At 35.5% G+C, this 25,175-nt stretch overlaps 1 protein-coding gene across 1 annotated transcript; it reads right to left on the bottom strand.

The window, feature by feature from the left end:
- Positions 1-15,139: 15,139 nt before the first annotated feature.
- Positions 15,140-23,759, bottom strand: LOC104246178 (long chain acyl-CoA synthetase 8). The gene is made up of 12 exons (XM_009801946.2): positions 23,653-23,759; positions 21,912-22,510; positions 21,738-21,818; positions 21,376-21,636; positions 20,711-20,842; positions 20,444-20,617; positions 20,095-20,324; positions 19,804-19,921; positions 17,327-17,458; positions 17,104-17,238; positions 16,568-16,774; positions 15,140-15,674 (listed from the first exon to the last, which is right to left on the bottom strand). The coding sequence occupies exons 2-12, from the start codon at positions 22,449-22,451 to the stop codon at positions 15,510-15,512; spliced, it is 2,175 nt and encodes a 724-aa protein (XP_009800248.1). The 5' UTR covers positions 22,452-22,510; positions 23,653-23,759; the 3' UTR covers positions 15,140-15,509.
- Positions 23,760-25,175: the final 1,416 nt, after the last annotated feature.

Below are 25,175 nucleotides of genomic sequence, written 5' to 3'. Positions count from 1 at the left end.
CGCCAGCCTAAAGAAAGGAATGACATTTTATTTTCAAAGTTGTTGTTGAAGTCAGGAGCCCGCCTGAAGAGAGGAAAGGCGTATTTTTAAAGTTGTTTAAATCTCGCCAGCCTAAAGAAAGGAATGGCATTTTATTTTCAAAGTTGTTTGTTGAAGTCAGGCGCCCACCTGTATAACGAGAGGAATACTTTTCAGTCTTTACATTTCATGTCAGGCGCCCACTTGTATAACGAGAGGAATACATTTTTGTTTTTTCATTTCATGTCCTAGGTCGCCCACCAGTATAATGCGGGCATACATTTCTGTTTTCATTTCATGTTCTAGGTCGCCCACCAGTATAATGCGGGCATACGTTTCTGTTTTCATTTCATGTTCTAGGTCGCCCACCCGTATAATGCGGGCATACGTTTATGTTTTCATTTCATGTCCTAGGTCGCCCACCAGTATAACGAGGGAATACATTTCATATTTTTGCATTCAGGCGCCCACCTGTATAACGAGAGGAATACTTTTCAGTCTTATACTGCAGATCTTGAAATCAGTAACCCACCGGAAGGCAGAAGGTTACAACAGGAATCCCCATCAGGAAACAATAAAAAATCCCCAGCACCGGAAAGTAGAAGGCTGCAACAAGAGGTCCCACCACAAATTCAAGCGCATGAGTCAAAAGGAAGAAAAGACGCGTCTTGAAAGAAGCGGCCTGTGAACATTAAATTATGCCCAGCATAACAAATCTGATGAAGAAAGTTGTATCCCCAGAGGAACCACCAAAATCTTAATGAAGGAAGCCATATCCCCAGCGGATCGAACAAAATGAGGAAAACTGGCATTCAGAAAAGCAAAAGGCCAGTGTCATCCCCAAGTTCTCGGAAGAAAAGCACCGGAAGAAACACAAGCCGACAAGAAAGCAAGGCATCAAGAACAAATGGAAGATAGATGTGATCTTGTAATCCGAAGTCCAGCCTAACTTCTTGATTTTTCTTTTAAGCATGGTGTAACAAGGAGAGCGATAAGCAGTGGTAATAGCATGCAACAACAGTAACATTGCAGTCCCATGGTAGTCCCAGCTACCAAAACTACCCGAACTACATTAACCTGATTCCCTTCTATCCAGGGATATGTAGGAAACCTTTGAAGCAAAGGCTCGGTTAAATCTTTTTCAAAAAAATGCTTCACACGGAGTACTCGGATGGGCAAAAATCGCTCACTTTATCTTTGCACGAAAACCCTTCGTGTCTTCGGGCAAAGAGGGGCAGCTGTAAGCACGTGATTTTTGCCCTATGAAAGAATTACTCCCAAAAAATTCAAAATAAAATGATTTTCCTTGGTGTGCAATTTTGAGAATTTTTGTGTTATTTTTCTTGTATTGTTTGCATTTGTCCGCGCATGTTTATTTTATAAATTATTAAAAAACATAAAAAATACGTCGCATTTGCGTTTAGGATTTAAGTTTGCAATTGTTAGTAATTAAGTTTGTTTTACAAAAAATGAAAATTACAAAAATAGGCATCTTTTGCATTTTTAGCATTTAATGTCCAATTGTATAATTTTATGCTTAATTATTACTTAATTGTGTGTTAATTATTATTGGGAGTTAATTTGCGCTTTTATAAATTAATTTAGTTCTATATGATAATTTAAGGATTTTTAGAATTTAGTTTTAAAAAAATAAAAGAAGAAAAGAGAGCAAAAAATATAAAGAAAATCGGAATTGGGCTCTTCTTCAAATTCAAGCCACAGGCCCAAAAAATACCCAAACTTCCCTACGACCCGATCCATTTTAAACCGGGTCAACCCAGTCCATAACCCAACACCCCTATTTCCGTATCTTTCAAAAAATCAAAACCCTAAAATTGTATTTTCTCTTTCACTGTTGAAAATACCATCCGCCACCTCCCCTTACCTTCACCTTCTTCTTCCCCCTCACGACCACACACACACACACACAACCATGACTGCTTCTTCTTCTTCGTATAGCTACACAGCCATGTCAAGCTCCACCATCATCCGACAACACTTCTTTTCGCTCATGGCTGCACAGTCGAGTTCGTCGTCGCCATTTTCTTCGAGCTCGAGCTTTAATGGCTACTGCCTCTTCTTCTTTTTCATCACACCCTCAAGCTCCATAGCCATCCCTGCTGCTTCATCACTACATCGTCCCCAGTCCGCCATGGCTGCCTGAAACTTGCCGGAAAAACAGGCTCCAGCCCTCGTCGTCGTCCACAACGCAGCACTGCTGCTGCTGCTTCACCTTCTTCTTCTTCACTTCTTTTCCTTCACGCCCATTTCCATCTCCATCCACCAACAACCCAGATCGAGCGTTCATGGCTGAACGTCCACCATGACAGCCCAGCTGCCTTGACATCCGCTGCTTTATCTTCTTCAGTCGACACCAGCATCCATCGTCAAACGACCACCCCCAGCTGTGGTCTCGTCGTTCGACAGCAGCAACCAGCGACCCCAGCAAATGCAGCTGTTGTCTCGCCATTCTTCAGCTCACCCAGTCGCCACCCTCACATCCAAAACGACTGCCCTTTCCCCCTCATCACCATAACTGACCAGAAAACACACACGTTGAAGCCCAACTGAAAACGCTCCAAAATCGCCCAGAAGTTCTGTCCGGGGTGAGTTCCGTTCGAGTTCGTCGTTGGTCAGTCGTTGTTCGTGGTTCCAATCCGATTAGTCGTTTTAACCAATTCGTGTTTATCGTTTTTCTTATTTTTCTTCAGTTTGTTTCATTTTGTTTCATTTTTTTCTTGTTTATTTTTAGGCAGAAAGTGTTAGTAATTATAATGTTTTTAGATTTAAGTTGAAGTTCAATTAATTATGTTTAGTTTGTTCTGTTAATTTTAAAAGGATTTAGTATAGAAGAGTGTTAGTTTAATCCGTCATGTTTGTTGTTTAAGATAGATTTAATTCATTTTTGTATGAAGTTCGTTTTTAATCTAGTGATTTAATGTGAGTTTATGTTTTGGGTTTTTAATTTTTGATTTAGTTTGAATCATGTATCTTTGTTGTTAATATTGTTGTCTCTTTGCTCGTTCATTTTTTGTCTAAGTTAACCAGGATTGGTTCCCAATATGGTTAACTTATTCCCATTAATTTGATATTATTCAAACTGTGTTCATGTGATTTGTTGTTTGAATTTGTTTAGAAATTGGTTATATTTGCTGTATTTTGGTTGGAATTGATTAGTTGAATTGGTTATAGCTGATGGGGTAGTTTGGTGTATTGCAGTACGTTCAGGGGTAAAATGATAATTTTAGTAAGGTCGAAGGGGTATTTTTGGAATTGAACATTTGAACAATTATTTAATCTAAGTGCTTTGTCCACTAGGCATGAACAATATTAAAATAATACATTGTGGGGGACAAGACATAATGTATTGGGGGAATAATGTAATTGTTTAAGTTAAGCATAGGGGACAAGATATAATGGGGTGGGGTTGATATATTTGTTTAATGTAGTGGGGGACAAAACATGTAGGCATGGGGGACAAAACATGTGGCCATGGGGGACAAGAGTTTAAAATAAAGAAAACATTAAGTAGTGGGGACAAAACATGCAATTGGGGGAATATTTCGGGTTGGGGATTTAAGACAAGAGTCTTGTTATAAATAGAGTCATTTGACACATTACAAAAAGAGGGAGGACTTGGACTGGAACTTGAAAGAAAAGAACTTGAAGGATTTTTGGGGAGAACATTTTTTGAGAGAGGAATACATTCTGAAAATCTGAAGAGAGTGTGGTAGAGTTTAAAAAGAGAAAACAAAAACAAAGTGAGAAACGAGTTTAGTTTCGGGTTTAATACACGCGTGGTTTGTTGCTGTTTAGTTTGTTTACAAACTTTTGGGTTTGTTCTATTGAGTTGTTCGGTTTTTCTTCAAAGTTTTCTGGGCCTTGAATCTGGTTCGAATTGTTGTTGTTGGGTTGTTGTTGTTGTGTATTTACACTACTGCTGCTTCTACTGATCTTCATCTTCTTTCCTTGCTTTCCAAATACCAGGTACACAAACTGATACAGTGGTTCATCTTGTAAGTTACTCGAAACATGAATGCAAAAATAAAAAAGATTTGAAGTTATAGTTTAATGTAGTCTTTTCTTTCTTTTTATTGTCTGTATGTAGAACATTCTATGCGCTGCCATGTAAACTCTTTAAACGACTCACTTTCGAAACTTAACTATAATAACTCGAAAGTATGTAAATAAAGTAGGACCTTTTTATTTATTTTAGAGAAAACAAAAAACAGAAAATGTAGTCATTCTAAGATTATCTTTTTTTAAAAAAAAATAATGAGATGAGCCTCGCCAAATAAAAATGCAAATTGTGAGGCCCTCAATAATTGGTCATAATAAATACTTAGAATTTGGGATGGACCGTTTAGTGAATTTCGCTGCCCTCCCCAAAGATAAATAACGCGTTAGACTCTTTAGGCGCGATTTAATTAAATTACCTTCTTAAACTCGGGTGCACATTTATGTGACCCAAATCCAAATCTCAACGGAGTCAAAATGTGTCTTTAATCACGGGTACATTGATTGTGACGTGACTCGAGATGCGTTTTCACAACGTTGCAAATTCCCCCAATAATAATAATAATAATAATAATAATAATAATAATAATAATAATAATAATAATAATAATAATAATAATAATAATAATAATAATAATAATAAATAACGAATGAGACGAGCCTCGACAAACAAGAATACCCAAAGTACGGGGCCCTCACCGGATAGTTATTTCGAGTACTTAGATTTTGGGACGGGCCGTTTAGCAAATTTCTCGGCCCTACCCAAAATAATGATACGCTAGTCGCTTTAGGCGCGTATTTAATAATGTTATCTTCTTAAACTCGGGTGCACATTTATGTAACCCAAGTCCAAATCTCAACAGAGTTGAAATGCGCCAACAACCACAGGTGCATTGATGTGACGTGGTTCGAGATGTGTTTCCACGATGTTGCAATTCTTGATAAAAATAATAGTAAATGATAAAAACGGTTAAAAGTTAAAATTCGCACATAGGTTCAACATGTATTAAATCAGATAATCAAGCCAAATATGACAGTTGAGCGAACGTGCTAGAACCACGGAACTTGGGAATGCCTAACACCTTCTCCCGGGTTAACAGAATTCCTTATCCGAATTTCTGGTTCGCGGATTGTAATACAGAGTCATTCTTTTCCTCGATTCGGGATTAAATTGGTGACTTGGGACACCCTAAATCTCCCAAGTGATGATTCTGAAATAAACAAACAAATCCCGTTTCGATTGTCCTTTAATTGGAAAAAACTCCTTCACCCCTTGCGGGGGCGGAAAAAGGAGGTGTGACAGTTACGATGTGAAATTCCGGGGTTTCAAACCCTCAGGACATCAATTACTCACCTCAAGACGGCCAAGAGTCTAGCTCGCTATGCCCTTGCCTCTCGAATTGGCCTCTTCGTGCGTCGAATCTATCCAAAATTAGAACGAATATGTCACATTATGCTGTAGGAACAATACCCAATCGAAAATAACTGAAAAACATCAAAATCCCGAAATTTGGCAAAACCCGAGCCCCGGGCCCACTTCTCAAAATTCAGAAAAATTAACATCAACGGATTCCTTATCTCGCCACGAGTCTATACATACCAAGAAGTCCCAAATCCGAGTTCAAATGACCCATCAAATCTTAATTATTTGGTTTCAAAATTCATGCCCTAGTTCTTGATTTGTAGGCTTATATTTCATGAATCTCTAGGTGGAATTCACAATAAAAACGAATTCTAAGTCCAAGAAACTTACCTCAAGTCATTCCCCCTTGAATCCCTTTTTAATCTCCACCAAGAAGCTCTCAAAATGATCAACCATGGAGGAAAAATGACCCAAAATCGCGGATGAAGTGTTTTATAAACTCACTGCCCTGAATTTTTCGGAAGTACTGTTCACCCACGCGGTTACTGTTCACGCGCATGGTCATTGTTCACCCGCGCGGTTACTGTTCACGAGCGGGGGTTACTGTTCACGCTGCTAAAAAAATACAGCAACAGCCAAAGAAATTGCAGCACTTTTCTTTTCACTAAAATGGCTCTAACTCCATCATACGAACTCGGAATTCGATGATTCTTATTCCTATGAGTCACAAATAATGATACGAACATAGTCCTTCAATCGAAACTCAATTCGGAGCTCGTTTGCTCAGTGCGATATCCATTTCGCTCGTTAAATAATTAACTCATGTTTCGCGTCAAAAACCCAATCGCGACTTGATGAAATTAGACCAAACTTTCCAGATCACTCCTATAATTCATTATTTAAATTCTGGAAATCTCGAAATAAAATTTCGATCTCTAGAACTAAAAATGGACCTTTGGATCATTACATGCTTATGCTCAAACGGCAAAAATCTTCCAAAAACTCTTCCAAAACTTATCCGAGCCTCATGGGACCCCGACCAAACATGCCAACATAATTCATAACATTATTCAAACCTCTTCCAATCATCAAAACACCTCAAACAACATCAAATTACCCAAAACTCATCGAATTCAAGCCTAATTTTCTAAAAACTTCCGAAATACACTTTCGATCAAAAACCCGACCAAACTACGTCCGAATGACCTGAAATTTTGCACACATATCTCAAATCACCTAACGAAGCTACAGCAACTCTAGGAATTCCATTCCGACTCTCTGATCAAAATCTCACCTATCAACCGGAATTCGCCAAAATACTAACTTCGCCAATTCAAGCCTAATTCTACACCGGACCTCTAAAATTACTTCCGGTCACACTCCTAAGTCACAAATCATCCCCCGAAGCTAACGGAATCATCGGAATTCAAATCCGAGCCCTCTAACACATAAGTCAACGTCCGATTGACTTTTCCAAAACAAACCTTCCTTAAAGAGACTAAGTGTCTCATTTCCTACTAAAACCAATCCAAATCAACTCGTTCACACCCAACACTGATAATGAAGCATAAAGAAATAGGAAATGGGGAAAACGGGGCGGTAACTCACGAGACGACGGGTCGGGTTGTCACATCGGAATGCATTTTGGAAGTTCGTGGAAGGTTTATGCTTGAATTGGCGAAATTGAGATTTCGGCGTTTTCCGATTGATAGGAGAGATTTTGATATAGAGGTCAGAATGGAATTCCGAGAGTGAAAGTAGTTCGTTGTGTCATTTGGGATGTGTGTGCAAAATTTCAGGTCATTCGAACGAGATTTGATAGACTTTTGATCGAAAGCATAATTTAAGAGTTCTTGGAGTTCTTAGACTTGAATCCTATGTTAAATTGGTGATTTGATGTTGTTGTGAGTGTTCTGAAGTTTTGAACAAGTTTGAACGATGTCATGATATGTATTGGTACAATTGGTTTGAAGTACCGGGAGTTCCGGGTAGGTTCCGGGATATTTTAGCCCGAAAATCATACCCGTAGCAGGTCCAGAAGGGTTGCAGGCCTCGGAACTCACCCGTGCGGTCCACACAAAAAGAAGTGAGTCCACGGTATGTGTTGTGCGGACCGCAAAAAATGAAGTGCGGCCGCGGTAGGTGCTGTGCGGACCGCACAAAATGGTGTGCGGCCGCGGTGAAGAACATTCCGCTGGTCTTACTTCGGAAGCTCATATCTTTTGATCTACAAGGAATTTTGAGATGATTCAAAAACGAAAATTGTATCTCTTGGTGTCTAGTTTCCAAAAAGGTAAAGATATTTCAATTTGGACATATGTAGTGAAAGTTATGGCCAAAATACTAAATCTTGTCACTGCAAAGGAAAGTCTGTGCGACCGCGGTCATTTTTGTGCGGACCGCACTGATTTTGTGCGGAACGCGGTCGTTTTTCTGCAGCCCGCGGAGGTGAAAATCTGTGGGGTACTCTATAAATACGAGGTTTTGGGTTTTATTTGATATTTTGACCTAGAGAGCTCGGATTTTGGCGATTTTTCGAAGGTTTTTCAAGAAATTCATTGGGGTAAGTGATTCTAACTCAGATTTGGCTATAGTACATGAATCTATCATTGAATTCATTATTTAATTCGTGATTTGGGATGAAATTTGGGAAGAAAATTGTGAAATCTTTCAAAAATGTAAAATGATGATTTGAAGGACCAAATGGTATCGGAATTGGATAATTTTTGTATGGTTAGACTCGTGAGAGTATAAGGATTCTAGTTTTGTGAATTTTGTCAAATTTTGAGACGTGGGCCCGGGGCTCGGGTTTTGGTAATTTTGGGAATCACGCCCTTTGTTGATTGTTTTCGCTTGGGCCTTGTTCCCTTAGCATATTGTGACGTATTCGTTCTGATTTTGGATAGATTCGACGCGCGTGGAGGCCAATTCCAGGGGCAAAGGCGTCGCGAGCTAGAGAATTAGACGGTTCGAGGTGAGTAATGATTGTAAATAATGTTCTGAGGGTTTGAAACCCCAGATTGCACATCGTAGTGCTATATTGAGGTGAGGCACACGCTTGATGACGAGCATGGGGTCGTGTACTATTGGGGATTGTGACTTGGTCCGTCCCGATTGTTGATTTTACTGCGTATTTGGCTGAAACTTATTTGTTATCATCATGATTTAGACTGATTGCCATATTTGGGCTTCGTGCCAACTATTTGAACCCTACGGGGATTTTTATTGCTATTTCCTCACTGCTTTGACTTATTAATTAAACTCAGTCATGCTATTTTCCATTGTTTTACCACTCAACCATTTTTACTCTGTTTTGAGACTTAATGATATTTTAAATGATGTTTTGGGCTGAGAAACACTGTTTTACTAATGCCCGAGGGGATTGTGAGTATTTTTGACTAAGTAAGGCCGAGGACCTAGTTGTGAGGAAACACTGATACTGATTGAGGCCGAGGGCCTGAGATATGTACGTCACGAGATGGCTTATTGATATTGTTTATGAGGCCGAGGGCCTGAGATACATATATACGCCACGAGGTGGCTTGACTGATATGAGGCCGAGGGCCTAGATATTATGCCACGAGATGGCTTGATATTGCGCTTGGGCCGTAAGGGGCCCCTCCCGGAGTCTGTACACTCCCAGTGAGCGCGGCTACCCATAGTGATGTGAGATATAGCCCGAGGGGCTGATATTGTTCTATGTGATAGCCCGAGGGGATGATATTATTCTATGTAATAGCCCGAGAGGCTGGTATTGTTCTATATGATTTGCCCGAGGGGCTGGTACCGTTCTATGTGATTTCCCGATGATCTGTTATTGTTCTAAGATATTGTCCGAGGGGCGGAGTTGTTGACATTGTGTCCGAGGGGCGAACCTTTATATGTTTATCTTTCATATTTACTTGTCATTTTACCTGTTAAACTATGGTATTTGTGCCCGAGAGGCAGATTTCTGTGCTTATCTGCACTAACTGTTTTTGGCATTCATTTGCGTAACTGTTGGAAAAGTCATTTTCAAAGAAGTTTAAACTGAGCCAAAATAGTTTAAAGAGATTTTTACAGCTTCACTGCTTTCTTACTGGTTTTGGACTGCATCTATACAACATCTTGATATGTTTTACGTGATTTCTTGCCTTCAGTCTTTATTTATTATTATTACTCACTGAGTCGGAGTACTCACATTACTCTCTGTACCTTGTCTGCAGATTCAGGTATGTTTTGGCTGATCGGAGGCAGAGTCATCAAAGTTTAGCAAGGTAGCTGCCGGCGTTCGCAGCATTGCTTTTCTCTCTCTTCATTTCATTAGACTGTATTTGTACACTTCAGACCTTCAGTTGTATTAATACCCTAGTAGATGCTCATGACTTGTGACACCCCGGTTAGGGTTGTGTTGGGTTGTATTTCTGCACTTTATTGACATTATTTGCTACTTAGTATTGCTATATCATGTTTCGGACTGCTTTTATATTTGTTTAACTATTTTAAAAGTGAATTGGGTTTAATTGGTTGGCTTTGTCTTCATGAGAGGCGCCATCACGACCGGGTTCGAGGTTAGGGTCGTAACAATTACAGATAATTATTGTATTTAAATTTTAAGTCTAATATTTTATTACATCATCTATCATTTATTTTAATTACTTTTATTTCAACAGGCTTCCTGTTTATTCAAAGAACGTAGAAATGAATATCTACAAATAAATAGTAATCGCTGCTACTATTAAATTTTAGAGAACACCCATAATCTTTGTGTGGTAATTATCTCAATTGATTGGATCCATTTGATGCATTGTTCATTCTTTAAAATAGAGCACCAAGGACCGAGAATGGGATGACTAAAAAAGAGAGCTTCTTTGTAATATAAAATAGTATTTATTGTCTCCTGAGTCATTTTCTCATTAGTGTATGCATTAAAGAACATGATTTGAAATAGTATATATGTCTAGAAAGGATTTAGAATTGGGTTGAACTTCGCTTTACTAGACCTAATTCTCATTTGCTTATCTTCAAACCTTTTTATGCACTTTTTTTTTTTTTTGCTTCTGCAAATAACAAAAGTTGTTATTTATTTGGTAAGCCAGGAGTACAATTATTCAGAATATTTATCTATTTATTACTACTTTTTTTATTTAAATAGTAGTACTTTACGGTTACAAAAATATTGTACATCTACAAAAATAAAGGCCAAATTATTTTTAAATAAAAATTATTTTGTGTTGTTCTGCCATAGCTAAACCTAATTCCTCCCTCCCCCCCCTACTTTTTACCATTTTCTACATTCTCAACCGATTGAATTTTACACAATAAATGAATTTCTAGCTATAAAATAAGAGTGTGAAAACAAATTAAATTTAGGAGTTAGACAACATTGCATAATGCAACAACGAAATAACATAGTTTAAAAGGTTGAAAGAATAAGACTTAATTTAGTTTGAGATAAGAAATTATTTTTTATTTTTGATAAGCGATAACATACCACGGTTAATATTACATAACTTGAATCTCAATAAATAAAGTCAAAAATAAAAATATTGAATAATAAAGTTTTCTGAGAAACATAGTAAAATATTAAACATATAATGAAATTTCTCATATAGAAAGTTTTTATTAATTAAGAATAGAAGAAAAAATATTTTGTTATAAGTTTAAATACAAAATAAAGAATTATTAAACATTAGATAAAAAAAATAAATGAGGAAAACTAAAATATCATAGTATAAAAAATATACAAAACGGGGGATAGAGAAAATGCTAGGATATTAATTTTAAAAATAAAATAAAGTAATTAAATACAAAATTATTATTGATATATTTAAATACGCTAAAAATTGTTAAAATATAATAAAAGTTTAAAAATTGAAAAATTAGCAGAAAGAATAATATATCGATGATATATAAAATGGAGTAATGGACCAGGATACTAAGCCATTAATAAAAAAAATTATATCAATGCAATAATACGAAATAGCCGAAAATATAATAAATTAAATAAGAAACGCAAAGGTTAATTAATGACTATATAATTAGTTTTATTTAATTTCATTAGCATTAAGATACAAAATTGAGAATTTTGCTGGAACAGTATGATTTAATATGCTAAGCAAAGTCAGACCACTGTTGGATATAATTAATATTTTTCTAATATTATCCGCGCATCGTGCGGGTTCTAATACTAGTATATATATTAAAGCAAGAAAATTACTATATATAATTGACAATATGGTTAAGCCAAGTGGCAAACTAATAAATGTCAATAGTATATGGTAACTTTATTCTATATTTGACTATTTTAGTTAAATACAAATATAATATAATATAATATAATATAATATATATATATATATATATATATATATACACACACAGAATTTGAATTAAAAGATAATTTTGAATTTATAGATAAAGTTTTAAAATTTGAATTTAAATTAAAAATAAAATTTATCTTTTTTTTAATCATGTTATCATACTTAATTCGGTTAATGATCATATGCAATCATGTTAGGAACTTTTGTTATTTTTTCTAATTATTTAAATACTACTTCGTCTCTAGCAAAAAAAAAACTGCTCCATATAACTATAAAACTCTTTTACATTTAAAACCCTATAAGTATAGTTCTTTGAAACACTGTAGCTAGATTTGAATAAAATGAATTTCTTTTAAAATAAATGTAATATATAGGGTACACGTCTATGTTTATCCAAATAACAAAAAAGAGTTTATAAAACCAAATAAAAGTTTACTTACATATATTATAACGTAAACATACATGCTGGAGAAAGAAACATCACAAAATTAGTCAATATTAAAAAAAAGTTTTTTTTTCTTCTTGAAAAATATTTGTTTGAAGAGTCAATTTGCATAAATGGACATCAAACAAATAACAAAACTTTGGCTATACAATTGCTATCATTAATTTCAATTTAGCACATTCAAGGAATTGAAGAGTATAAGCTGAAACCCCTTCATTTAGCTGTAGTCAAGCTAATATTGCAAGGGTAAGAATATTAGTTTTGAATCATTAGATTATGTGAAAGATTTTTTTTTTCAAACTCAACAAGAGAGAAACTGGTTTCTAATTGATAATTTCTATAGCGACTTTTAAGTGTAACAAAGAGTATATATAAAGAAAAAATTGGTATGACGTGAAATATTTTTTTAAAAAATGTAAACAAATTATTTCGTAAAACTCTTTACTTTTTTTTTTACTTCAAAGATAATAAAAAGATAAGATATTTTTTAACATGAGTAGAGAGTTTTAAAATTATTATAATAGAAATTATATCATGGATAAACTCAAAAAATTAAAATCGTATGGAATATTTATATAATATCCGACCATATTTATTGTTTACTTTTTATAGCTAATATAAATAGATGATATACCCACACGATTATACACATATTATATATTGATTATATATAAATTACACATCATTCAATTTTTTAATTTAAGTGGTCGGGTGAGCATCTATTTAGGCTAATTAGATAAAGCCAAAAGAAAAATATGAAATAATTTCAACCAAAGACTAAAAATACAATTAAAGTTCATATGTAGATAATTTTTATTAAAACTCATCCTTTTATAGTGAAATAAATTATTTTTGTAACAAAAAAAATGACATAAAAAATAAGATAAAAGAAAATAAATATTGAAAAATGTTAGAACGATCTAAAGACCAGAAATAAAAGATGACAACAAATTTCTTCTTATGTTTCATCTTTGTTGAGTATAAAAAAATTGAAAGTTAATCTCATTGATTTAAAAAAAAATTCAACTCAAATACATAGATTATAAGATAAGGATAGCTTAGAATATATTTTTTTAATTTACATTATATGCCGTTTTTAAAAAATCACTATTACTAACAAACTGATATGATATTTGAATTTGAATTTGAATTGGAATACAATTTGAGTAGTTTGCATTGAGGTTAAGCCAAGTACGGTGTCGAAAAATAAACTACTTGACAATTTTAAGACAATATATGCAATGTTTTATAATAATAATCAACTAATTTACCATTTAATGATTCAAAGAACAAATTTTTTGTATATATAGGGTATTAAAAATTCAAATTCTGGGGCTAGAGATATCGATAAACTTAAAGTGGAGTCATACTAAAATAAATCCGGCAAAAGAATCATTTAAATTTTAGATAGCCGATTAAAGTGAATTTTAAATTAAGGATAATATCTTCACTTGCATCATTATAAAGATAATCATTATTATAATATATATATAAAGTTTTAGAAATTGAAATTTCAAAATAGAAATATTTTTTGAAAGATAATATCATACCAAATAAGAGTTCAAGTTGTAGTATAAGAGTCACATCGTAATCAAAGAACCGTTTATATCGTGTCAACCTTTGTGCTTTGCCATAAATATGAGTTATTATTTCACTTTGTGGCTATTTTTAGGTTCCAATGACACCTATTAGAATAGTGCAAAAATAAAATTATCACTACGAAAATTGAGAAAATGTTAGTCTTTTTTCATGTAGTGTTTCTTAATTAATGTCTGACGATTATCTATAATTATTTAGAAGGTTCAACTTTTAAGGTTATTTACATATAATTCAAATAACTCAGATATTTAACATGGTTAATGTCAAATATCAAAATGGAGTAAAAAAAAAATCACTAGCTAAAGAATTTTTTATATTTTTAGATAGCCAACTAAAATGAGTTTTGAATTAAGAATAATATTTTCAATTATATTATTATAAAAATAATTATTATTGAAAAATAAAGTTTTAGAAACTGAAATTTTAAGAAAGAAATATTTTTTAAGAAATATCAACACACCAAATAAGAGTTCAAGTAGTAGTAAAAGAGTTAAGTCTTATCCAAAGAACCATTCATTGTCTCAACATTTGATTGTTTTGCCATAAATATGAGTTATTATTTTGCTGACTATTTTTAGGATCCAATGATACCAGCAAGAATAGTATCAAAAAAGAAAAATAGAAGAAATGGTTAATTTTTTTCATGTAGTTAATATCAAATGATTATCTATATTTACTGAGAAAGTGTAAATTTTAAGATTAATTACATACAATCCAAATAACTTAAATATTTAACATGATTAGTGTCCGCGCATCTGTGCGGGTACTAATACTAGTATGTTTGTTAAAAGACTAATCCGACTAGTATTTAGCGTTTCGTGAATGAGGTCATACCAACTTATTTTAGGAAACTTAAAAAAGATTTTAAGAAAACTAGGAGAGGATCAGTCCTCGTTTACGAAAAATAAAAATAATAGTCAATCGAACCCTCCAAATTAACTCAGGATACCAGCAATAATGTCTAGCCTCGCAGATAAATAGAATGATAATACTGAAAAGTGTACGTTATTCTACCATCAAAACTGAAAGCTTATATATTTCCCTTACAAAATCAAAAGAAAATTAATATCAAACAAGTTAAAGAGCCTCAAAACACTTTATTATAAAAGACAACAAGATCGAATATGCCCTACTTTGTTTGATAGGAAAAAATCAAGATGATTTAAGATGGAACAAGGAAAAGCAAGCCTAGATGCACATTTCATGATCAACGTTTAAATTGGCTCCAAGGATAAAATCGATCTATTTGTTTAACCTCTACGTTTAAATGGATGTATTGGGGAGGGGGGGGGGATAAATTAGAGGTTAATTAAAATGATTTTAGATGGTTCTACACTAAGAAATTCTTCAGAGAATGCAAACAAATAACTAAATTTGCTTCTATCTGAGATATGATTAACAAACAAAGAGACTACTTTATACCTCTAACTGATAGAGGGAACAGATTTTAATTAACCTCTGAGAAGCTCAATCCACTCAATACAACAAATAACTTTACCAAGCTTTCCTGCTGCAAAATTTGAATCTGGTGAGTTTTGCCTTTTTACGCTTGGTACAAAATCCAGTATACCTCATTCCTTAAAGGAACAAGCATATGGACAAGATGCATAAGTAGCTTTGACATTAATACAACAGCAAAATGAGACCGAGTAATTGCGCTTCAACAGGAAAACTTGTGCTTATCTTGGAAAGGACCATTGTTTAACTGCCAACAGATATATAAATCTGCAAAATGGAGCATCACTTGGCAGGGAAGTAAAATAATTCACTGATACATCTTTTCTAGCTCATTCTTATATCGAGCCTTCAGGGGTTCTCGCTTCAGTTTCAGAGCTGCAGTAACCAATCCAGACTCGGGAGTCCAAGACTCTGGTATTAACTTGATCTTTGCAGGAAGCTCAAACTTGTCCAATTTTGCAGCTTTTGCTACCTGCATATCAGTCGTTTATAAAACCAAAACTTCCAACATACGAGGAAAATAATTTTGACATAGACATCCATTCACCCCCTTTCACCCTGCTCAATAAGAGACTCTATCTCTCACACACATATACACACACCTTATTACTTACATGAGAACAGAGGTAAACTGCTGTTGGCAGAAAAATTTCACTCATTATTTGCACAGCCCAGAATAGATCAGCAGCAGAGGCTGGCAGCCTTAACTTCTTAATTAGCTTGGATATTCTACGGAAACAAGAGCAAGGATAATTTTTACTTCTGAGAGATGGAATATCATCACAACCAAACAAGGGGAATTTAATTCCATAGAGGGGAAGGCAAGGTGAGCCATTGTGGCAGGGTCTGAACTCTGGGTTACTTGTCAGGGCTGAAATGGTAATCAGTAATGGCTGGAATATGGTTAGTAAGGGAGAGCAAGAGGTGGTAAAGGTCCGTTATTTCTTTCTTTTTGTTCAAGTTAAAACATTTATTTTTCTATTTCTTTTTGATGTTTTCTATAAGTTTTTTCTTGTTATTTTCTTCGATTCTCTTCCCACTTTTCTGTTCTTTTTAACATATACACACATTTGGATTCCTTTTAAAGTTAGCAATTGATTCTACTATACTATTCATCACTTTACTCGGGAGCGATGGGGAAGGGACTTTGAGACTAGCACCAAAATTTGGAGGAAACGTGTTTTGTTTTGTTTAGCATTTCAAAACTTCGCCGAATTGTCATCATATTCCTTTCATGTTATCCACAGTCAGCATAACACTCATTTATCATACATAATGCATTTTCAGAATAAAGAAAGGCCAATACTTTCTCCAAATTAATACATTACAGTGATTACAAATTGATTCCATGGAAAGGAAACGAACCTTTGAAAGCGATTGCTTGATCTCGTTGACTGCTTCTCCTTTGTCGCACAGTTCGGAAAAATCCTTGTGCTGGATGCCATTTTCCTGGGCCCATTTCTCAAGCACCTGGCGTGAAGGGACAACTAAAGCTACACAATAATTGTGGAAGGGGTCCGCATAAACCATTATGCTCTCCACATAATTGCTTGATAGAAGTGCTGCCTCAACCTGTGAGTTGAGCATCAATTTATCTGGTTATTGCCCAAAGTCAAGACCTAAGGATAAAAATAAATAGGAGGAGATAAATGGGAACCAGAAACTCATTAAGAGCCCACAATAACAGAAAAAGAAAAGGCCCATGTATGATACATGTTTTTCGTCTCCGCTTCTGCCACGTATTGTACAGTTTCATGATCATGAATGGAAGAAGGCTAAGTTACACACCAAAACTCGAATATCATATCCAATCATACGATGAAGCGACGAATCAACTAGGAACTGGTTATGCTGCTAAGGGAAACATCAGATTCCGTGTGAATAAAAGAAATTGTGAATACCTTTCCAAGTGAGATATACTCCCCGTGCTGAAGCTTAACAATATCTTTCTTTCTATCAATAATTTCAAGGCATCCATCAGGATGAAACCTTCCAATGTCACCAGTGTAGAACCAGCGCATGCCTCTTTCATCAACCTGTATCAGAGATATTAGCAACGTATAAATTTTGCAATATACAGAATTCCTCTATTTGTATAAGCAAAATCTCACAAGTCAAAACTACCTTATAAACCTCATTGGTTTTGGCCTCATTGTTGAAGTAACCAGCAGTAATGCTGCACCCACCAACAACTACTTCTCCCCGAGGCATAGGCTTGTCAGCTATTGTGTAACCTCCTTCTTCCCAGGTAACAAGCTGCATGGTTTAACACAAGGCTTCAAGTAAGAAACCCACATGTAGTAACACAAAAAACAGCTAACTCCTTTGTATTTAGCAAATAAACCAGCATCAGGAAAATAAATACAGAAATGGGAACAGCCACTATCACTTTCTTGCTATAATGTCTGATTGAAGCTAGTTTTATCCATTGGTGTACTCCCTTTAATAGGCTACCATAGAAGTCTCCAGACAGGAAAACCCCTCTGACAACATTTGAAACTTGAAACTTCATTGAAAGCAAATTTTCGGAGAAACTGTGTGAAAGCAATAGCCGATCTTATAAACTATAAGCCATCTGAAGATTCAACGACATTGGAAGGACTGCCAAAGTGTATGCCTTAACCATCTAACAAGCTAAGTGCATGTGTTAATTAAGTTCTTGGAACAACTATGCATAAGATCTTACTTGGAACATGAGAATATATTTTCCCCCCAAACAAGTAAGACTAAATTGATTTGTTAAGATGTTCCAAAATTCTTCCAACAGAGTACCAAAAAAACTATATACAGCGCATATTGATATGAGAAAATGGCCCAAATTTGAACTTAACAGAAATTTCTTAACTGCCACATTAGGTTCCACGTTGATGCAGTGCATTGTCAGAGCTGGTGTGTATTTATAATATATAAATACTACAAACAGGAAAAGTAGAGGCAAAGCTTTGAAATTAGCCACTATCAAAAACTAGTTGATACGATCTTAATATAAAGGTAGCACGAATACTCAGCTTTATTGTGAAATATATAGCTCCCATGAAGAGCCAATGGAACCACTATCTCATGTTCATGGAAAAACAGCCAACGCTCCCATCTGTGCCTAGTTGTCAAAAGCAAACCTAGAAAATTTCCTCTGTTGAACAATTATCCAACACGCAATGACCCTCTCCAAGGGGCCTAGTGGAAAGTAATTTAATAACCTTGTAAGGACCCTAAATTAAGCCATTTCGGAGTGGTCGACCAGTTTAAGTTGGGTTCCAGATTCAACTTATCAACCATGAAAACACGGCACTAATCAGTTTAGCTTTTATTTACGTTGAAAAAAAGAACTAAACACATGGAGTACTTTTTTCCCGGTTTTGTTTCTAACAAGCTGAGGTAGTTCTATCAAGCATCAACAATCAGAACCAAGAAGGTGCTGCAGAAGAACTAAAATACTTCATCCCTCCAATATATAAGCCGCCACTTCATCGATTATAAGAGTAGACTATTATTTTGACTTTTGTATTCCCAAATACTAATTAAAAATTAAAGTGATGGCTGAGAAGTTAGGTTGATGGAGTTTAAATCTATACAGTTAAGTTAATTTGAATCTTGAAGCTTGTGAAAATTGTATGAATAATAGAATTAATAGTGAACTAGTGTCAACATTATTGGTTGTTTTAATATAAAAACACTGTTATATAAATAAGGACAGAGCAACTACTAAATAGATAACATTTTCAGCATCATACGAGTACTAAATAGATAACCTTTTCAGTATCACACGGGTTAGCAGTACTGCTGTCTCAGGAAAGATAGTAATAGGCTGAAGGCACTAAAGGTAGCCTAGGAAAATGATCCGAACTCAGAAGGCAACAAAAAGTTGATGTACTCAAAACTTCGGATGGAGGGAGTGGGCAAGGCTTTAGGACTCAGTGGTTGAAGGGATGTTCTTTGCAGAGTCGACAGTTGGGATCATTGTAGTGGGATATTTACGCTGGTGCGCGCCGGCCAAGTGGAGTATTTTACAGAAACATGTACTGTTTGGTGTATGAAAGGCTGCAATAGCAATGTCCTCTTTAGTTTCTCCTGGTTTTTCTCCCTTGTTATGCCTTTTCCTTGTCTGGTTTGTTGTTTCTCAGAAAAATCAAAAGTTAAGAAAGAAGAGAAAAATAAAAATAAGGAGGTTAAGAAACAGTATGTCTTGTACATTTCTAAATCACTAACTTTTTTGTATGGCTTATTAGCAGTTTCTTTTTTCTCTTCTCCACAGATGACTATGAAGTTATAGAATCAAAGCACAGGTTATTTTGCCAGAAATTTGGCGAAGATTGATAAAATTATCTTCAAATTCTTACGGTAAAAGCACACCAAAAGTATGGCATCATTTAAAACCTGGGAAGATCTTAAGATTGTCAAGCAATATAAACAGAAGGAAAAGGTAGAAACTAACAGATGAAATTAAATGACATATTAAGGGTTTTTTTTTTTTTTTGCTGTAAGACTTCCCAAGTAGTATCTATTCAAAACAATTACCTAACATAGTTTCACAAAGATTTTTCATAAATGACTGAATGCAGCTGGTGCTCTCAAATCGATTTGTGACAACAAAGTAACCATACCTTTATGTAGCTACAAGGAAGAGGTGGACCAACACGCCCAACAGAAGGATCATCCCACTCAGAGAAAGCAGCTCCAGCAAATGTCTCTGTTAGTCCATACCCTTGACCAATAGGAGCTCTGCAGTAAGTGTTCGTAAATTTCTAACGTTAAAAAGACTTGCCACATTTGGAAAAACATACGGCCATACTAAGAGCAGTTATTGAGCTAAAAAGAAAGCAAACTTATCTTTGCAAGCATGTAGAACCTATTCAGAAAATATACAATCCATCATTAGGAGTGAGAAGAATTACCCCATACAGATGTTGATAAATCTTTGAGTATCTCCTGACAGAGGAGCACCACCGCAGAGCATGAAACGAATATCTCCTCCAAGCACTGCCCTTACCTTTTTAAATATAACTATATCCCATATTTGTTTCTCTAGACCCCAAGCTCCAAACCAGCTACCTTCGATAGCAGCCAATCGACGCTTAAAGGCAATGTTGAAAAGTTTCTTAGCAGAACCTCCCTTCTCCTCAACCTAGAGTCACGAAAAATATAAACAAAAGGTTAATCCCCATTGAATCTTTTGAAGCCCTATACTAAACTAAGTATGCTCTTTCTCATTGAGATCTAAAGAATGGAAGGTACTGTGATAACCTTCTTCATAACACCATCCCTAACACGATCCAGAATGGCTGGAACTGCTGCCATTAATGTAGGCTTTAAAGCTGTAGCATCTCCCTGGGTCCCCTTCTTGATTTTGTTAGAAGTATCTGTCAATGTGAGAGCTGAGCCATAACCAATGGAAGCACCTGCAGTCAGCATTACAGTCTGCAGAACAAGAATCACTTAGAACTGCACTAATCTTCATTTTATAGGTAAAACACAATGAAGCAAATTAAAGATAAACTCCTAAGGAATTACCTCAGCAGCCAACTCAAAGACGTGAGCTAAAGGGAGGTAAGCCAAATAGACATCACTGCTTCCAATTTTTGGAATCACACTCATAACACCAGCTGTAGTGGCTACAATGTTGCCATGAGTTATCATAACACCCTATAGGACATAGATAAAAGAATAATTAAGAGCAGTACTCCTTTTTATGGATAAGTTAAGAGCAGTACTCCTTTTCCTAATGAAAAGGATAAAATACACAAAAAGCCAGTTGGTTTAAGCCAAAAGTAAAATAGACAACAAGCATCAGTGGAGGGATAGACATCGAGGAAGGCACAGTACAATCTGGACTATGAGTGTGGATAAGTTACAGTAAGCCAAAATCAAAGTACTCTGTTTTTCTTTCTCTTGATGTCTTGGATCTTCTGTAGCATGATCCGATGACATCTCATCCTGGGTAACTTTTTGAATTAACAAATTATCAGTGCATTGATCAAAGCTAAATGGATTCACAGTCCCATAAGTTTATTATCAGCTTAAGTTATCTTAACCCTTAAATAACAAGAATGTTTCAGCCACTAGGGAAGCTATAAGAAACATCCCACGAGAACCATCTAAAAGCATACTCAACAGCTATATTTTTTTTTCTTGCATGCACATCGGAAAAAATGAATTAATAGAAAGTGGGGTCAAACCTTAGGTAAGCCTGTACTCCCACTGGTATACATGATCACAGCAGTATCTTTCTTGACAGGCAGCCTTGGCTGAATAGAACCATTTTTACCCAGATTTTCAATTTCTGAGAAAGATGACACCCTCCAGCTGCCAATATTTGTGGAATCTGTCACTGTCTCGTCCTCAAAATAGATGACATTCTTGATGGTTTCCAGGCTAGAACTAACAGCAGCCAACTTTTTCAGTTGCTTGGCATCACATATCATCGTAGATGCTTGAGTCTGTCAATGGCCACAGATGAATTCAAATCATCACGTCGTATGACGCTTCGAATAGATGAAGAAACAATGCATACACAGACTAAAAAATAAAGCAGCCCCACCTCATTGAGTGAATATATAAGTGCATCATCGCCCAAAGAAGCATAAATGGTAACAACAGTAATGTTCTGCCGGAAGCATCCCTGAATAAAATAATTTGATCATGAAAACTGTTGGATCTCGCGGTAATTAAGAACACAGAGATAAGGGACTGGTTTAGCATACTACTTGAATACCTGAAAGGCAATGAGCCACTCCGCACGACTTTCTGCGAAGATAGCAGCACGAGTCTCCACATCATGACCCAACTTAACAAGACCAGAGGCAAAGTTGCAAGCACGATCAAATACTTGTCCATAACTCTCCCACTGATACTCCCCCAAGTGAAGTTTCTCAAACTTCCTTCCATCACTTGCAGTTACAAAGTCCCTGCTAACTAGTTTTCTAGTTCCAAGACAGCGTTCACTAGAATATTTTTTACAAGACTGCTCAAATAGAGCTGCCACAGTTGCAGCCCCTTCCCAAGGAACTTCAACTAATCCGGCTGACTTAGCATTGCGCATTGCAAGACCGGCCTCGCCACCAACTTGAACCGGAACTCCTCTCTGTTTCCCCTTTTTCTTCCCCATTAGTACCATGGACAGTAATATTGGTATAATAATGGCAATAATAACTGCACCAGCAACCCCAGAACTTTTGAAGTTGGAGATATAATCATTGCTGGCCAGTCTCTCCATTGTACTCATATATGGGTTGCTTCCCTCAGAATCTTCCATCTTATATGCCACACAGTTCTATGTTTCTGAAGTGACTTCTTAAAAGAACAAACCGATACCTAAGACATGATACATAGATCAGTAATATTGACTTTAATCTGAACAAAACATAGGATAAAATTAACAAGGCATTCGGCCAACGAAAGGCCAAGAAAGGAGTGCCCCTGAACCTAAACCTAATAATGGAATGAATATGGCATCCTTTGCCCTAAAGTATACACTGAAAGGAATGGCCAAAGACTTGAACCCATAGATGCAAGAAAAGATTCTCATATCACAAATCGAGATCTATAATATAATCACCACGAATACTAGGAAACAACAAAAAAGTGAACTTACAAATGGAGAGAACTCCCCAAAATAATGGCCCAAAACACAGTATCACAACACTGAATCCTCAGCCTCTAACTCATTAATCTTAGCCCTCTGGATGTTATTAGAGAAAAGTCATGTACAAACTATTCTTTTCAGTTTCTAGAAGCAAACAAGACATGTTTGAAAATGAAAAGTCCAAACACCATTGCCCATATTGACCACCCATTAACACTAAATAGTCCCTCAACCGTCTGCATTATCCCTGAATATTTCACCATTGAGAATCCCAAAAATACTTCGTACTCAAACGAAAAAATAAATCACGGGGGAATATTGAAATTTTCTCAACTCTAACCCGGTAACAACAATAAAAAACACTCAAATGTGGTAACATTTTATATGCAGACAGTATAAAGATTTTTTTACAATATTGGTTATTTAATAATCACATACAAAAAATAAATCATGCAAGGTAATACATCAGACCCAATGTGGTCAAGCCCATTCCAGAACCCCGCGAATAGGGCTGACCTTAACTAGATTATTTAACAATCAAATAAATGAAATTATCGAATTATAAGAACGAATGACCTGACAGTGTAAAACATCTTTACACAGCCACTGTTTTAGCTAAATCCAATCACGAATATACAAAAGAGCAATCACTATATATAGCTTAAATCCAATCACAAATATAGAAAAGAAAAAAAGGAACAAATCATTACTTGTGAAAATAAACAGCTCAAAAGTTACAAGTGGATAAATCAATTCACTGAAATGAAAACAATCAGCAAATTGTAGAGCTCAAAATCATGCGATCTAGATCGAACTTACAAATTATTGTACTATTAAATAGTGAAATTGGAAAAATTAAGCAGAGAGTTACCTAGAGGGAACGTGTTATGGATTGGGGAAGTTCGAGTGAAACTCACTTATGTTGGTGAGAAAAAGGCTCGGTCATGCAATGAGCGTCAACTTTCTAGAACAACGTAGGCCAATCCGCAGGCGTTGAATTATATATAGTGTAGATTGCAAGCAAACTATTCCTGTATTTGCTCTATAGGGCCGGTAATATTTTATACTTTGAAATTCAAACCCCTGAACATCAATGAAAGTTCTTTAGGTGACTTTATTCTCATAGCTCCAACTCCAAACTTCTAGAATAAGGGTGAAAGTGCTTACCGTCCAAAGGCGGAGTGAGGATACCGAGTTTTTAACTTATTATCGAACTCATAACTTGTTTTAATTAAGGGCAAAATAGACAATTGGTCGATCGATCGAAATTATTATATTTGCTAGCCAAAAAGTACATAAAATATATATTACTCCCTCCATTCAATTTTACTTGTCCACTATACCAAAAATACATTTTTACTTTTACTTGTACATTTTAGCAAATCAAGAGAAACACAATTATTTTTCTATTTTACTCTTATTATTAACTACTCATTCCCCAAATTATTTCTTGAGACTTTTTGAAATATTATAGTTATTAGGGGCTATATGGTAAAATATATACTACAATTATTATTGTTTAAGGAGCGTGTAAAGTAAAAAATGGACTATTAAAAGTGAATGGATGGAGTATATGTTATGATACACATAAATAAAAAATATATACATTTTATCATTTGGAGTATTATTTTTTAGAGCGACTAAAAATATAAGATTCTATTTAATTAATGAATTCGTGATATCCAAAATTACAATAACTATCAGGTTATCAAGCTGCATAGTCATACTACGAAAGTCTTGAAGAAAGTGGTAGAGATAAGGGTGAGGAGGAGTGTATCTATTTTCGAAAACCAGTTTGGGTTTATGTTGGGGCGTTCGACAACAGAAGCCATCCACCTTGATATTGATGGAGCAATATAGGGAGAGAAAGAAGGACTTGTATATGGTGTTCATTGACTTAAAAAAGGCGTACAATAAAGTTCCGATGGAGATTTTGTGGAGATATTTGGAGGCTAGAGGTGTACTTATTGCCTACGTTAGGTTGATTAAGAACATGTATGATGGAGTAAAAATCCGAGTGAGGACGGTGGGTGGGAACTCAGACCATTTTCCGGCTATGAAGGGGTTGCATCAAGGGTTGGCACTCAGCCCTTTTTTGTTTACTCTGACGATGGACATACTGACGCGCCACATCCAATAGGAGGTGTCGTGGTGCATGCTATTTGCAGATGATATTGTATTTATTGACGACACGCGAGATGGTGTGAACGCACAATTAGAGATATGGAGGCAGACCTTGGAATCTAAAGCTTTCAAGTTGAGCAGAATTAAGACAGAATACTTGAAGTATAAGTTCAGTGGCGAGACTCGAGGAGGGGAAGGGGAGATGAGGCTGGACTCGCAGATCATTCCTAGGAGAAGTAGTTTTAAGTACCTTGGGTCTATTATTCAGGG

This window comes from Nicotiana sylvestris, chromosome 7, assembly GCF_000393655.2.
Source record: "Nicotiana sylvestris chromosome 7, ASM39365v2, whole genome shotgun sequence".
Taxonomy (NCBI): Eukaryota; Viridiplantae; Streptophyta; class Magnoliopsida; order Solanales; family Solanaceae; genus Nicotiana; species Nicotiana sylvestris.
Note: the sequence above shows the minus strand (reverse complement) of the source record. Positions and strands in the feature narration are given on the sequence as shown.

Coding starts and splice junctions, on each gene's coding strand:
- LOC104246178 (XM_009801946.2), bottom strand. CDS start 22,451: ATGGAAGATTCTGAGGGAAGCAACCCATATATGAGTACAATGGAGAGA. Junction 20,325..20,443: donor GGGATGGTGTTATGAAGAAG/GTTATCACAGTA, acceptor TCGTGACTCTAG/GTTGAGGAGAAGGGAGGTTC. Junction 19,922..20,094: donor TTTATCAACATCTGTATGGG/GTAATTCTTCTC, acceptor CACTTACTGCAG/AGCTCCTATTGGTCAAGGGT.